The 17,063-nt window shown below is 39.4% G+C and overlaps 1 protein-coding gene across 1 annotated transcript; it reads left to right on the top strand.

Annotated features, from left to right (window-relative positions):
- Nucleotides 1-726: 726 nt before the first annotated feature.
- FAM163A (family with sequence similarity 163 member A) lies at nt 727-16,950 on the top strand. The gene is made up of 3 exons (XM_051998853.1): nt 727-1,402; nt 5,301-5,415; nt 13,432-16,950. Exons 2-3 carry the CDS (start codon nt 5,323-5,325, stop codon nt 13,822-13,824), a joined length of 486 nt encoding a protein of 161 aa, XP_051854813.1. The 5' UTR covers nt 727-1,402; nt 5,301-5,322; the 3' UTR covers nt 13,825-16,950.
- Nucleotides 16,951-17,063: the final 113 nt, after the last annotated feature.

The raw sequence follows: 17,063 nt of genomic DNA, 5'->3' as shown, positions 1-17,063 counted from the left end.
CAATGATTGTTGTTGTTATTATTATTAACATTTATAATGTGCTTTAAGATTTGCAAAGTTCTTTACAAATATCTCATTTTATCTTCATAAAAAATTTGGGAGTCCAATATTATTATTATCTTCCCTTTTTTACAACTGAGGAAATTGAGGCAAGACAAGTAAGTACAATTAGATGGATTCAGATTCCTGTTAAAAGATTGGATCCAAGGGGAAAAAAGAAGATTGGATCCAGTGATTTAGCCTTTATTGGTTCAATGTCACTTCAGGTAATAGATCACCAATAAAGTGCACCAAGGATCAAAAAGAGACATGATCATCTAGACAATGATTATCTCATTGAATTTGACTTTGTTCAGACTATATTTAGAGTATTGTGTTCAGTTCTAAATGTCATATTTTAGGAAGAAAATTAATAAGCTGTAGAATGTCTAGAGGAGAGTCACTGGATGGTAAAGAGATGAAGAAACTAGGGATGTTTAGCCTGGAGAAAAGAAGACATAGGAGAAAGCATGATCTTTGTCTTCAAGTATTTGGAGAATTGATACATGAAAAAGAGATTGGACTTGTTCAGTTTGGTCCCAGAGGATGGAACTAGTTGCAATTTAGAAGCCATTCCATTGGCTTTACATCATATTTACATCAATACCTGCCACCAGGCACACTATTTTAGGGACAGAAATCAGGAGCCATCTAAACTGGACCAATTCAAATAAGCTGCTCCAGGTTGGATTTGACTAGTTTTTATCTTTGCTTAGTATTCTAATTCTAGTGTACGGTGTATGTTGGCCATAGAGTGACACAAGATATAACCTCTGCAGATACTCCCAACACTGCATACCCAGCATGCAACACAGACTACTGTGTGTACCTAAATGAGACATTGTAGGCATCCTACCTTTACTGCTTCCGCTCATTCCCTCTCCTCACCACCATGCATCAATCAGACTGACTGTAGCCTCCTTCTCAAAATCTTACTCCACTAAATACCCACTAAAACTATCAGTCATTCAGCTGTCACTGGCTTCAGCTATTTGAATGAAAGTTACAGGGCAACCTCTGAACAGCCACCCATCGTAGGCACTATATGCCCTGATTTTGCTGCCCACCCCCTCCCATGAGTTCCTATCATACAAATAATACATCAGTCAGACAATAAGCCAATAAACATTTATTAAGCACTTACTATGAGCCAGACAATGTGCTAAGCACTGGGATTTTTGTGGTGTATGGTCCTCTCAATTCAGCTTGTCTTCCCAAATCCACAGACTCACAAAAACATTCTTTTTTTCTAGGCTACTAGCTTCCCATAGATCTTAACTCCTGCTGCTCCCAGACACATGAAGAAAAGCACAAAAAGGACAGTTTATCCCTTAAGCCACCAGAAAACCTGCCTCCTGCTCAGGTGAATTCCAAATAATTCTCTGAAGTGGCTTAGTTGGTGGAGTGGGGAAGACGAGGCAGGAGGAAATCAGCTGCTCTGGATGCACCCCTAATAAAGACTGTATAAGGCTGGAGTTACGTTGTGGCTGGCTCCTGCTCCTGCTTCTGCCTCCTCTACACTCATAGTCCACGAAGCAGACTGTGAAGGGTTAATGCCAGTGTTCTGGCACAAGCTACGAGTTATATTCCCATTTATCAGGTCAACAAACATACATTAAGAGCTTACTTTGTTCCAGGTACTATCCTTAACCCCGGTTGTTATTCTCAGCACTGCTTTCAGTCAGGTCCCCACAGTTCCCCGTATATTGTTGGGTTCATAGCTACTGGGAAGTGGTCCCATCATTTTGCTTTTAAAAACTGTCCATTTGGGGCTGATCAGTTCCCCTTTAGGCTCCCCAGACAAAGTAGTATTTGCTGCCCTCTGGTGGTTGACAAGAGCTGTAAGCAACGAGCTGGTCAAAGTGCTGAAGAAGCAACTGCATCAGCAGAAAATTCTTACTTATCATGGGCCCTGTACTAGATCCTTGTGGGGAGAAGCACGTAAAACTTAAAGACAGTTCTTTCTCTCAAGGAACTTACACACTGTTTGGGGGAGCTATATGCATGTCAGGCTTTACAATAATATTGTACAGCAGTCACTGAGGCTGAGGGAAAAGCATTGAACTCAGAAGACCTGAGTTCAAATCCTATCTCTAATTTCTATCTGTGTAACTAACAAACTTGCTCCGAAGACCTGAGTTCAAATCCCATTTCTGACATTTCTATCTGCATAATTTCAACAGGGCTGTTCCTTATCTCTGAGCTTCACTTGCCTTATCTAGGTCATCCCGAAAGCTCTTCCATCTCAGTATTCTATGATACAAATGAGTGCATCATGTAAATGCTACAGGAATTCATGAGAGGAAAAGACCATTTGGAGACTAAGACAGTCAAAAAAATGTCACCAAAGACATAGGATTTGAGTTGAAACTTGAAGGATGAGAAGGATTTGGCCAGGTGGAAAAAAAAAAAAAGGAAGACATTTGGTTTATATCTAGTTTTATGATGTAATAATGTATATTATAGGAACTTCTATTGTGTTGTATTCCTATTAGACTGTAAGGTCTACGAGGACAGGAATATCTAAGTTTTGTTTCTCCTGGAGCATCTATTACAGTTCTGAAAGTACTGTATCTGAAACTACAGATCTGAAAGTACTAATACTATTTTGTATTTGTATTTGTACTATTTGTACAAAGTACTAAGTGTATTTTGTATGAGTGAAAGGCTCCCAGAAGGGCTTTCAGCAAAAACACAAAGATAGGAATGAATAAAGCACCAAGCAATATGCAAATGTTTATTGAATACACATTATGTGCAAGGCACTGTGCTAGATACTTTGAGATCTAGAAAGTGATATAGTGACATTTCTTCTCCTGAAAAAGCCCACAACAGCATGGTTGAATGACATTGACTAACTCATCTAATTAACTGCACAAAGAACATTTGCGTCGGAGGGCATTCATGGTGTGAAGATGAATTGGACCACATTGTGGAGGGCCCTGAGGTTCAAGCCAAGAAGCTTTGAAGTTATCTCACAGGCAGTTGAGAAAAGCAGTATTTTGGCAAATTGACTTAGGACTGACAATAGGACATAGGATGGATCAGAGGTCAGAGGAGGACAAAGCAGAGAGACCAATTAGGAGGCTATCCCATCTATCCAAGTATTAAATGATGGAAGCTTCAACTAATTTAATGATGATAATAGAAATGGAAAGATCAATCAATAAACATTTATTAAGTATCTATAGTATAAAAAGACAAAAGATGGTAAATGCAACATGACTATTATGGAAATATTGTGCATGGTTACCCATGTATAACCTATATTGAATTGTTTGCATTCTCAATGTAGGGGATGGGGGGGAGGAGAAAGTGAGGAAATCTAGAATTCAAAATTTTTAAAATGAAGGTTAAAATTGTATGTATGTGTTACTAGAGGAAAATAAAATATTAAAAATTTTTAAACAGAAAAAAAAATACAACAAACAAAAAGGATAAGATATGTAATGTGGTCTGTTGTCTAGGGCCAGTCAGTAGACACAGTGGGCTAGCTTGTATACTCCCAGTCACAAATTAACTAGCTCTTAGGGGTGAGAACTCCAGAGATAGGTTAGCCTCCCCAGGACTCGGGAGTGCCAGGATATAGAGTGGGCAGTGAAAGAGTAAAGGGTAAAGCAAGCTGGAATGCTAAGAATCAAAGGCATGCTCCTTCATCCTCCCTGCCCTTAACCTCAACTCCTTAGGAAAGTCTATCCTACTTGGAATGTGCTTAGTTGGCCAGCCTGAGAATGTTGATCTTGAGTTATGACCTAAATCTGCCTTCTAAGCAACTTCCAGCATTTAAGGTTCTCTCTCTCAACTTGTCTGGCCTAGATTCAAACCAGAAACAGAATAAGCTTTAACTCCATAGGGCTCTCGACCTCCTCTGAGTTATCCCACACTCTTCCCCCTAAGAAACTGCTGAATGGACTGGAGTGGATCTGAATGCTGAGATTTTCCTCCCCTCTCTAGGCATAGTAGCACAGGGCTCTCTCCTTGGGCCATGCTTTTCTGAATTCTTCATAGTCATTGTTTTTCACAAAGCAGTGACATTCCATTATTTGTGTACTAAACTTTGTTCAACCATTCCCCCATCGATGGGCATTGTTTCCAGTTCTTTGCTACCATAGAAAGTATTACTATGTATTTTTCTGTGTATGTAAGACTCTTGTTTTTAACTTGAACTTCCATTGTATGTATATCTATTGGGACATCTAGGTCAACAGTTTAACAGCTTAGTCACTTAAAAATACTAAAAAAGCACATATGGCCCTGGGCAAGTCACTTAACCCAAATTACTTCAGAAAAAAAAAAAAAGCATAAGAAGCATTAACCTAGTAAATGGTGCCTCCCTATGTGTAGAGAGAGCCAAGTTAGGATATGAATTTGGGGACCTGAACCCCTTAGGGTTAACTGCCTATAAAGGATCTCTATAAATCTGTAGAAGGCAGCAACACTGAACTAAGTGACTAAGGACTTCATACACTTGCCAGATGTGGGATGTAAGGAGTGCTGAACACAACCAGGAGTCACAAACACAACTCCTACCTGGCAAGTCTAAGCAGTAGGGAGAGTAGCTGCTAATACCAGCATGGAATCAAAAGACCCAGAAAGCATCTGAACTCATAGCCAATAAGTACAATCAAAGGTAGCCAAGACAAAGTCTGAGGGAAGAAGATGGTCAAAAGAGCAAAAGGTAGGGACATAGTGAACCTTTGAAAGGGGTAGTATGGGGGCAGTGAGGTGTCTCAGTGGATAGAGCTCTGGCCCTGGAGTCTAGAGGACCCAAGTTCAAATCTGGCATCAGACATTTACTTTGTGACCCAGGGCAGGTCACTTAATTGCCTCCAAAAGAGAAAAGAAGGAGAAAAGGACAGTAGAATAAAAATGAAGGAAGAAAGAAGATGAAAAAAGGAGGAGAAGAAATCAAATAGGATAATATTTATAAAGTTCCTGCAGCATTGTGGACACTCTGGACAAGTCACTTAACATTTGTTTGTTTCAGTTCCTTCAACTATAAAATGGTGATAATCATAGTACCTACTTCACAAGGTTGGTATGAAAATAAAGTGAAATATATGCAAAGCAGCTGATAATAAATAATATAATAATAAATGCTTTTTTCTTTACCACCTTCCTATCTCTGCCCTCTATACCCTGAGTTTTTCATGTCTTATCTTCCTCTAAACATCCATCCCAATGGCTTCCAGAATAATAACTGACTCTTATTTCCAAGTGACTCAATGTTTCTGTATGGCCTTTGTGCTTGTGTTTTGCAGAGTTTGATGGAGAATCGTTCGGATGACAGCGGGAACAGTTGTAATCACTGGCGGAATCCTAGCAACTGTGATCTTACTCTGCATCATTGCTGTCCTGTGCTACTGTCGGCTCCAGGTCAGTAACTTCCTGGGCCCCCGGAATGGCTTCATGCCAGCAAATTCCATGACCTTAGAAGTTGAACTAAAAATATACTGGGTATAATCAGTTCAAGTGCTCTGAGATATGGATGGAGTGTTTTAAGAGATGGAAGATTATAGTTCTCAAACTTTTTTGCTCATGACACAGTATGATTTTTTTAAATTGGAAATTATAGCACATAGCTTGGCACACTACACCTGGATACCTTTCTGTGAAACATAGGTTCATAGATCAAGCTGGAAGGAACTTAGAAGCTACCAAGTCCAACCTCTTTGATAGATATGAGGTCTATAAGTGACTCATGTTTAACCTCTATTAGATTGCTTGCTGTCTATCAGAGGGTCTGGGGAGGAGAGAAGGAGAAAAATTTGGAACACAAGATTTTTTAAGAATGAATGTTGAAAACTATATTTGCATGTATTTAGAAAAATAAGAAGTTATTATTTTAAAAAAATAAATGATTTGCCCAGAATCACATAGCAATAATCCAAAGTTGGATTGAAATTAAGGTCTTCATTAATACAAATCCAGACTATCCACTGCACCATACTGCCTCTCCATCACTGACATGGGGATATTAATAATAATAGCAACAAACATTTATATAGCATCTACTATATATCACGCATTGAGCCAAGCACTTTATAAATATTTTCTCATTTGATCCTCACAACCATCGTAGGAAGGTATTATTATCATCCCCATTGTAAAATGGGCCAAATTATTTACCCAAACTATTAAGTGTCTGAGGTACTTAATGTCTTCTTGACTAGACGTAATGTTTTATCCACTGCGCCATCTAGCTAGTTAGAGAGAAAGGGTCTTCTCCAAGGTCCTGTGGTACCTTGGGAGCTCAATAGAGAGTATGAGATTAGATGGTCATTGCATTTCAGGAATGATAGGAAAGGAATCACTCAATTTCCATTATTTTAAAATGCTCTTTGAAAGCTGCATCCAGAGATTCACAGCAATGTCTTTCTCCATTAATAAGAATTAGAAGCCATTCCCTTCCATCTTCAGGGGAAAGAGGCTAGAATTGTGATCATAGGACATTGCTTCAATCCTAACTCTGTTACAGTGGCTATGTGAATATGAGCAATTGATTTACCACTGAGCTGAAGACTACTCCTCCTCCTCTATAACATGGGAGTAATAATATGGAAAGTTCTTTGTAAGCTGAAAAGCCCCAAAGAAATATGAACTATTGAAATCTTGTAAATAGGAGTAATGGATCTGGGAAGCTAACATACTGACCTTTCTGTTTTGGGGAATATGAGTCACCATGGAAAAAGAAAGGCAGTGTAGTAGAGTAGATTAGGCACTGGACATGAAGTGAGGAAGACCAGGATTCAAATCGAAGGCCAGATAATTTCAATACCTTAAAGAAGTCACTAAAATTTTCTGTTTTAAAATCTTCTAAATGAGAGAGGTTTGCAGCAGATTGGCAAAGTTGACAAAAATGGAAAAGGACACATCTTGGGGGACTGTGGAAAAATAAGTACATCAATAGAATGCTGTTGGAGCTGTGAAGACCATTTGCTTTCATTGCTGTGAATAGCAAGTTTGGAGCCATGCCCAAAAATCTATAAAAAAGGGGCATACTTTGACTCAGTAATACCGCCACTAGGTCTTTACCCTAAAAAAAAATCAAAGAAATAGGAAAAAGACTCATTTGTACAAAAATATTTATAGAAGCTCTCTTTGTGGTGGCAAAGAATTGGAAACTGAAGGGATGACCGTCAATTAAGGAATAGTTGGGCTGAACAAGTTATGGTATATGAATGTGATATAATACTATTGTGCTGTAAAAAATGACAAAGTAGATTGTTTCAGAAAAACCTGAGGCAGATTTACAAAGTAAGCAGGGCCAGGAGCATGATTTATACAATAACTCATGATGAATAGGGCTCATGATGAAATATGCTACCTCTCTCCAGGTAGAGGTGATAGACTCAGAATAAAGATTGAGACATATTGGTTTTGGACACAGCCAAAGAAAATAGGAAGTTGTTTATGTTGACTTTTCACCTTTGGAACAAGGGTTTTGTTTTTCATGTTTTCTCAATGGAGTGAAGAGGAAAATGGAGGTAAAATATGGACCTTTGGAAAATAAAATTTAATTTAAAAAAATACAAGAAAGTAGGCATATTATTGAACCATTGGTAGAACTATGAATTGGTCCAGCCATTCTAGAAAGCAATATTTAACCATGTTCCCAAGAGCCCCCACATTCTATGAACCTTTGTACCAGCAGTAACTTTACTAAGCATATATCTCAAAGGAACCAAAGGCAGAAGGAAATGACCTTTGTATACACAAACATTTATAGCAACTCTTCTTGTTATAGTAAAATGAAGTGGTTAAACTTGATTAATGGCTTCTAATGACTTTTGTTTTTTCTTGTAAGCTCATTAGAGTAAAATAGCATCAAGGAACAGGCAATGAGAGTGAAACAAGAAATTCTTTTGGCCATCTCCTCTGGTTAGCTTCTACTTTGGTTCCCTGAAAAAATCACTTATTCCCTTCACTGGTTTAAGAGATGATCATGGACCTCTCTTTCTTTTCTTTTCTTTTTTTTTACCCTTTCCAATTTTATTTTTTAGTATTTATTTTAAACATTCTTTTCTTTTTAAGTTTTGAGTTCCATATTTTCCTCCTGCCTCCTATTATTGCCCCACCCACTGAGAAGGGAAACAATATATCAATTATGCTGTGAAATCATACAAAATTTATTTCTATTCTAGCCATATCTAAAAAAAAAAAAGGAAAAAGAAAGCAAGCAAAAAAATATTTTATACTCAATTTATCCTCAGAGTTCCTCAGTTCTCTCTCTAGAGTTAGCATTTTTTCATCCTTCGGAATTATCTAGGATCATTGCAATGATCAGAATAGCCAAGCTTTGCACAGCTGATCGTCGTTACAACATTGCTGTTAATGTGCACAATAATCTTCCATTTTTTCTCATTTCACTTTGCATCAGTTCATTTATGTCTTGCCATGATTTTCTTCTGAAATTACCCCCCTCATCATTTCTTAAAGAATAAAAATACCTAATCATAATCATATGCCACAGCTTGTTTAGTCATTCTGAAATTGATTCCAATTCTTTGCCACCACAAAAAGAATTGTGATGGAAGTTTTTGTATATATAGATATTTATATTTATTCTTTTATCTCTAGTAATGATACTGATGGGTCAAAAGACATACAGTTTTATAGCCCTTTGAAAATAGTTCCAGATTATTTTCCTGAGTAGTTGGACCAGTTCAATATTCCATCAATAGTTCATTTATGTACTTATTTCCTCTCATCATCCCACCTTAGCATTTTTCATTTCTGATAGATGTGAGTTAGTGTCTCTGAGTTGTTTTAATTTGCTTTTCTCTAATTAATAGTGATTTAGAGCATTTTTCATTTTGCTATGATTTCTTCTTCTAAAAATTGCCTGCTCATATCCTTTGACCATTTGTCAGTTGGGAAATGGCTCCTTAGTTTTATAAATTTGACTTAGTACCTTATATATTTGAAAAATGAGGCCTTTATTAGAGAACCTTAACATAAAATTTTCATATTACTTCTATGGTATCTTTTAGCAAAATGTAATTTCCCTGATTCTCTTTTTCCAATAGATCTACTTTTGTTTTAGCTTTGACTGAGATCATGATTGCACCCTTGCCCTCTTTATTTTACAATAGATTCTGCTCCAGCTCTTCGTTTCAACACTATGTATGTCTTATCTATCCCAAGTTTTTCTTTTGTTTATGTCATAATGTTGGATTCTGATTTCTAATTCATTATGCTATCCACTTTAATTCTTTGGATCAGTTCATCCCATTCACATTCACAGTTATGATCACTAATTGTACATTTCCCTCAATCCTATTTTCCTCTGTTTATTCTTCTCTATTTTACCCTATCCCTTCTTAAAAGTCTGCCTTGCTTCTAACCATTGCCTTTCCCAATCCACCCTTCCTCTTATTATCCCACCCATATCTCTTATTCCCCTTCTCCTTTTACCTTCAGTAAGATAGATTTCTATCCCCAGCTGAGTATGTATGTGTGTATATATATGTGTGTGTGTGTGTATCAATATATACATATATTTTTTTCCTTCCTTGAACCAATTCTGATCTGAATGAGATTCAAGCATTCTCCATTTTCCCCTCCACTTTACAAGTTCTTTCTTGCATGCTATGAGAAAAATTTCCCCATTCTATCTGTCCCTTCCCCTTTCTCCCAATGTATTCCTCTTTCTCACCCCCACATTCTTTTTTTTTAGAGAACATCCCAACATAATCGATTCATACTCATGCCTTCTGTCTTTGTAGACTTCTTCTAACTACCTAATAATGATAAAGCTCTTAAAAATTGCATATATCATCTTCCCATAAAGGAATATAAACAATTTAACTCTATGGAATCCCTTATGACTCCTTCATATTATTTTTTTATTCTTCTCTTGAGTCTCCTGTATGGATGTCAAATTTTCTATTCAGCTTAGGATTTTTCATCAGAAATGCTTGGAAATCTTCTAGTTCATTAAATATACATTTCCCCCTAAAGAACTATACTCAGTTTTGCTGTGTAGTTGATTCTTGGTTATAATTTTAATTCCTTTGCCCTCCAGAATATCATATTCCAAGCCCTCCACTCTTTTTAACATGGAAGCTGCTAAATCTTGTGTGATCCTGACTGTGGCTTCAAAATATTTCAGTTATGCTTTTTTGCTATTTGCAATATTTTCTCCCTAATCTGGGAATGCTAGAATTTGTCCATAGTATTCCTGGGAGTTTTCATTTTGGGATCTCTTTTAGGAAATGATTGATGGAGTCTTTCAATTCTTATTCTACCCTATGGATCTAAGATATCATCAGTTTTCCTTTATAATTCCTTGACATATGATGTACTCTTTTTTTCATCATGGCTTTTAGGAAGACCAGTATTTGTAAATTATCTCTTTTTATTTTCCAGGTTGGTTGTTTTCCCAATGAGATATTTCATATTTTCTTCAATTTCCCCCCATTTTTTGATTTTGTTTTATTGTTTCTTGATGTCTCATAAACTCATTAGCTTCCATTTGTCCAATTCTAGTTTTTAAGGAATTCTTTTCTTCAGTGAGTTTTTATACCTCTTTTTCCAATTGGTCTATTCTGCTTTCAAAGGAGTTCTTTTAATTCAATAAATTTTTGTGCCTTTTTTTTAACCATTAGGCCAATTCTAATTTTTTAAGTGATATTCTCTTCAGCATTTTTTGTGCTTCTTTTACCAATTTGTTAATTCTCTTTTCATAATTTTCTTGCATCACTCATTTCTTTTCCCAATTTTTCTCCTACTACTCTTATCTCTTTAACTCTTCCAGAAATTCTTGCTGGCCTTGAATTCAATTAGCATTCTTCTTTGAAACTTTGCTTGTAATTATTTTCTCCTAAGTTTATCTCTTGGTCTTCCCTACCACCATAGTAGCTTTTAATATCAAGATATTTTTGGTCATTTTCTCATTTTCCCAATCTATTTATTCACTTTGAACTTTGTGTTAAAATTGAGCTCTGCTCACTCAAGGGTGGGGAGGTACTATGCAAGGTTCAGGATTTTTCATGCTGCTCTTTTCAGAGATAGTTCTGGGGTTCTGCAATTTTTTAGTTCTTTCAAAGGTAATATCACCCTTGGAGGGGAGTGTTCACTGCTCTCCTGGTCTACACCCTTTACCCAGGAAGGGACTCTTGCTCCCCTTTGAAGCCACAAATACTGGTTTTCCTCTTGACCCTGGAACTGTGACCAGGGCCCCTCCTCTCTTGTGACTAATCACAAGCATTCCTTTCCTTCCTGAACTTCAATTCAGAACTGCTCATGGATGATAGAATTGCCAATTAGCCCTATCTGTACCCAGTGCCAGCAAAAGTTTCCTTGTAATCTCTTTCTGATCAGTTGTCCAAATCTCTTAACATCTCTAGACCAAAAGCTCCTGAAGGTGCTGCCCTTGCTGCTACTGCTGTCCTGATGGCTTCTAGGGCCCAGTGCTGGTGCTTCTTCCAGGCTTGGGCCTCCACCTACTCTAGTGTTATAGAATCTCTTGCAGATCTCCTAAATTGTCTTAGGCTGAGAAAAAAGGTCTCCCTTTGACAATTTGTGGCTTTGCAAAATTTTATTTGAGGAATTATTTTAAAGTAGTTTGAAGGGGAATGATAGCAGAGTTCAGCTGGATTCCAGCCTGTTCTCTACCATCTTGACTCTCTCTCATTTCAAATAGCTGCTTTGAGGATTGGGCAACAATTAGCACTTTCTGAATTCAACTGATGGAATTGACTGAATTCACATGTAAAAGCATATCCTCATACACATGACACACAGACACACATATGCACTACACATACACAGAGAGACACACTTTTTCTTTTTCTTTTTTTTTTCCTTTTTTTTTGCTGAGGCAATTGGGGTTAAGTGACTTGTCCAGGGTCACATAGTTATGAAGTGTTAAGTGTCTGAGACCAGATTTGAACTCAGGTCCTCCTGACTTCAGGCCTGTGCTCCATCCACTGTGCTACCTAGCTGCCCCTTGAGACACATCTTCTCAAAGAACATGCGCTTTTGAGGACAGGGTATTCTTTATAAGTCTTAGATACCTTAATGCTAATGAGCAAGCTTCAACATATAATCAATGAGGAACTTCAAAGAACAGAAAAAGCTGTAATTAGGGAAATATACTATAGGAAAAAAACATGGGCTGGTTACATGATGAAGGTGAGAGTGAGGAGGATATAAGTGGAACCTTGAGCTGCCCACTTGAGGAAAGTGGTCAGAGAGTAGTGAGAACAATTAGTATCTCATGATGTGAGGAGAAACAGAAGAAGATATTTAGCACTGTGAGTGACCCCTTTGAACCAATGGAAGGATCCAAGATGAGCCAACTAGGAAAGCATGGCAAACGGCATCATTGTATTGACATTGTAAGGAATATTGAAATAGGGGAATTTACCACTCCATTTGAGTATTTGATTTAGATGCTGAAATCCATTTGTTCATTTGGATTGTCTTTCAAATCAGTGAGACAAAGATAGTTGTTAAGGGAAAGGTTAAAGATGAAATCATGGAACCAGGATGAAGACAGCACAGTCTTAGAAGAGGGATTACTTTCCTTGCATAGTTCTCTGGGACATTGTAGTTAAAGTTGTAGTGAATTCTCTGGGACAATCCTTTCTTATCATTTCCTGACAACTCTAAGAGGTCTTTTTTGCTGGGAATTACACCAAGACTGGTTGCCTCTGCTTTACTGAAATGTGAGCTTCTGGAGATAACGAGAACCTCAACTAATGGCATTCATATGCTATAATGACTATGCAGTGCACGAGAGTCAGTGCTAGACCAACACTCAAAAAAGACAATTTGTTGTCAGGGTACCTCCAGCCATCTTTCCTAGTGTCCGTTCTCCCTCTTGGTGTCTTTTTCTTTGTTCCCTCTCCCTGCAAAATACCCAGTGTCCTCCCACTGCCCTTGGCTACCTTCTTCAAACAATGACCAATGCTCCAGATTTTTTATTTCCCTTTTTCCTTCCACTTCTAATCAAAACTAACCTGACCTAAATCCTTACTTCTTTGGGAATCTTCTTTGCACAAGGTGGAAGCTAGCTAGCTAGCTACATCTGAAAAACTAGAGCCTGGTAAAGCTTTGATGATGATAGTAGCTTGAAATGTTGCCTTGTCCAAAGTGATATTTTTGCAAAAACTGAGGTCTTGTTGCTTTAAGCCAAAAGAGTGATGAATGATGGAATTTATGATCACATAACAACAACCTTTTTGCACCTCTGGAATCATTTCCCTTAAGTATCTTTATCCTCCACCGATACACGGAGCTGATATTATGCTTGGGTGGAGCTGGGTGGCTCGTGTGCATGTTCTGCAGGTAGTTCCCATGCACACATGAGTGTGCTTGGAACTGAGTGGGCAAACATTGCTTCATGCTCACTAATTCAAACTGTCCTTTTTCTCTACTGGTCAGTATTACTGCTGTAAGAAAGATGACTCTGATGATGAAGAAGAGGAAGAAGGACACGATCTCTCTGCTCCATCAAGATTTTCCACCTGCAATTCCTGCAACAGCCAAGTCCTGGATGGACAAGGTGACCTGGCACTCCCCAGTGAGCCCCCTGACCAGCATCGAGGTGCTCAGAGCCACTGCCCCAGTTGTGCCCCTTACAGCTCCCCCTTTTACATACGGACAGCTGACATGGTCCCCAATGGTGGGGAGAGGCTCACATACACTCCCACCTGCTACAAGGAGTTGGGGCCCCCACCCCTCAAAATGTCATCGCTCCAGAGTTTCCCGGTGACCCGGGCAGGCCTTGGACGTGAGGCCTTTACTAATCCAAGGGCTATTAGTACAGAAGTATAACCCTACCCACCCACCTTCCCCTACTGCCCCATTTGGAGCAGAGCAGGGCAGTGAAAAGCCCCTGCCCCATGGATGGTCTGTTTTCATAGGTTTTCTTGCTACAAAATCTAAGGTTCTCTGGGATGTGCTAATGGGTGATCAGGTAACACATGTGATAACGACACTCGGTCATCTGACTACTGAGAGGATGTTGCAGCAGGAAGGGAGAGGGGGGAAGGTAGACCCCTTCATCTGATGGGGAACATTTGCAGCTCACTACAACTTTAACTACACTCGTATCAACCAGTGGGGTTTCTTCCCCAGGGCTTTGTGCAAAACAAATACCCCCATGGCTACCCCCCACCTCTCACTAAGACTGCAGAATCCAGAGTAAGGGCATTCCCGGGTAAGTTGTGGCAAGACCCTGGAGCCCTCAACCAAGTCCTTGTTAGAAGAACTGAGCAAACTCAGAAAATGGGGGCTAAGGAATTCTGAGACCTTGGATCTGGCAGGGGACGAGGAGGGGAAGATACACTTTCTGGCAGAAACAAAGATAAACATTATGTATAGTTTGATCATTTTGTAATCCTGGTATTGTAATAGTTGCGATGACTGAGTTCTTCTAGCACTTAGAGTTGACTAAGAAGCCCTGTGACTAATTCCTTTATATCAACCACATGATGTCACACACAAATAAACTATTCCTACACTTCCCCAGGGGCAACAGGGCAACTGATGCCATTGACCTCATTGTGGGAGAGATACTTTCAGAGAGGATTGGATCGTGCTGATTTTTAATAATAAAAATAAAACAAACCCTGCCTTGATTTGGAGATTTAGTGATGGCAGGGTTTTATTAAAAGGCTGAAATATGTCCTAGAACATACAGGATTTTTTTTTCTTTTTGGTCGCTGCACACAGAAGCCTTAGAGACTTGCTATCCCTTGTGGTGAATTAACATACCTTTCTACCTTTTTTTATATGTCTCTGTTGTCTCAGTGCCTACCTGCCACCTTCCTGGGTCTGTTTCTACCTGTCGGGATGTGTGTCTGTCTGCCTTTTTCTGTAAATGCTCATATCAGTCTCCCTGTCAGTTTTCTCTCTCTTTGCTCTCTGCCTGTGTATATGTATGTGTGTGTGTGTGTGTAGCTATTGCCTCCTTCCATCTCTCTCCTCCTTTCTTTCCATTTCTTCCATTTAGTTCCGTTCAGAATTTAACTGGCTTTAAAAAACGAAACTTTGGCTGATTTTCCACTTCAATTGTCCATTGAAAAGGATGGACACATAAGGATGGCCCCCCTATATGCACACCAGTCACCAAAAGGTAAAAAATTATCTGACATATCTCCTTCAAGATGTCATCATGTGCACAGAGATAATCTCACAGTCTTAAACATACAATTTCCAGTTAGCCTTTGAGTTGAGTGATGGAGGCAGATCAATCCCCACTGTGATAGCACAACTGAGGAATAAGCCATGTGTCCTGCAATCCTGGCAGCTGTCACCACTCACCAAGCTTTTACCCACATTTGCCAAGAAGGAAAGAGCCGTTGACAGGCCCCTGAGACAAACACCACACATTGCAAAACCCTCCAATGACATCGATTCACTGAGCAGTTGGACTTCACTGCTTAACCAGCAGTCACAATCCTCCTCTCTTTGCAACGTGACCCTTTGTTCTTGTCCCACTGAGGCCCGAAGGCCAGGTCCCCAGATTGGCTCAACACTTGTCAGTGGGCTTGTGTTTTTTGGAGCAGATGCCCTTGAGAAATTTTGTAGACACCTTAGGAATAAGGAGTGACAAAGGTCCCTACTGTGTAGTTTATCAGCTCAGCTCAATTTGTACTTTTATTGAACGCCCACATTTTATGCTCCCAGCCCCACATCTGTGGGTGTAAGTAAATAAATCCCAATTCACCCAATCCATGTATTATCAAAAGTGGAAAGCAGTGCCCAGTGCTGTCAACTGAGTAATAAGAAACATGACAGAGACTACCTGACATCCTTCTGCCATGGGACACAAATACTGAAGAGGAGGGCTTAGGAAGGAGAGCATCCCCTCTCTGAGGGAGACATCTTTATTTTGTCATTGTAAAGGGATAAGCTTTTCTTCTCTGAAATTCTTCCTTGGCACGTGATAAGTATTTTCAGATTAATTGACATTTCTTATTAATTGTGCTGATTGGCACAATCAACTGACCCCTGTATTGTTTGGGGACAGAAAATGATAAATCTGGCAAGATCCTTAATTCCTAAGTGAAATAGAAATGGTCTGACTTTCCTGCTAATTATAGATAATTGTGTTCTTCACTTTAATTCTGAAGCATCTTTCTCTGGGAGTCTCCACATCTAGTCTGTCCCTGGTGTGAACCCAGCGAAGGTAGGTAGCTTTAAGAGACACCATCCAGCTCATCACTCCTTTAGGGTTCTTTGATATCAGTCAGTGGGCTGATCAGTACCCGGATGAACAGCATCCAACAAGTACCAGGGACTTGTTTATCCTATAGTTCTGTCCTCCTAACTGCCAGTCAAGGAGTTCCTCTTGGTTTCTTTCTTGCCTTTGAGGGAAAAAATCCCAGATGATGCACCTATAACATGACATTATATAAACCTATGGAACTATACCTTGCCCCTTCCCACCTCCAAAACTGGGACCTTCTCTTGGTCATAAACCAGTAAGTGCTAATTTGTTCCTTTTTTTAGCCTCCAGCAGCCCATAATCTAAGTTTGGGAAATGGAGAAAGTTCTTAGGTTTCTTGGGTCTCTCCCATATATGTCCCGGCCCACCCTCACCTCTGGGAATTCCTGCCCTGCCCTCATCTCTCAGAGCATCTCCCCACTGCCCACACTCAACTTGCTAAAAAGCTGGGATCATCTTGGCGAGGTGGGGATGAACTGCAGCAATGGATAAGGATTCCACTCAAGCTCTCTGCAGATTTGGCTTTTGTGGGTGGTTGTTTTTTTTCATACTTTTTAAGCCACATCCTAAATGACTAGAAGATACCTGGGAGCCATGGCAGGACTTCAGTCCTGCCCCACTCACTACCCCTGCCCCAGATGTTTCATCTCCTTGTTCTGCATCTTTGGCAACTTGGATGTGACTCCAGGTTGGACGTCAGAAATAAACTGAGAATTTGAACTACACAATGAGCGCTGGCCTGTGTCCTTCAAGGTTCACTGAAGGGGGAGGGCTTGCTTTGGCTTGGGCTGAATTGGGATCCCCATCCTCCTCCCCCACTCCCCTCCCCTCACTCTGGGAG

The sequence above is a fragment of the Antechinus flavipes genome, chromosome 4 (genome assembly GCF_016432865.1).
Source record: "Antechinus flavipes isolate AdamAnt ecotype Samford, QLD, Australia chromosome 4, AdamAnt_v2, whole genome shotgun sequence".
Taxonomy (NCBI): domain Eukaryota; kingdom Metazoa; phylum Chordata; class Mammalia; order Dasyuromorphia; family Dasyuridae; genus Antechinus; species Antechinus flavipes.
This window is presented reverse-complemented; position numbering and strand designations above follow the sequence as displayed.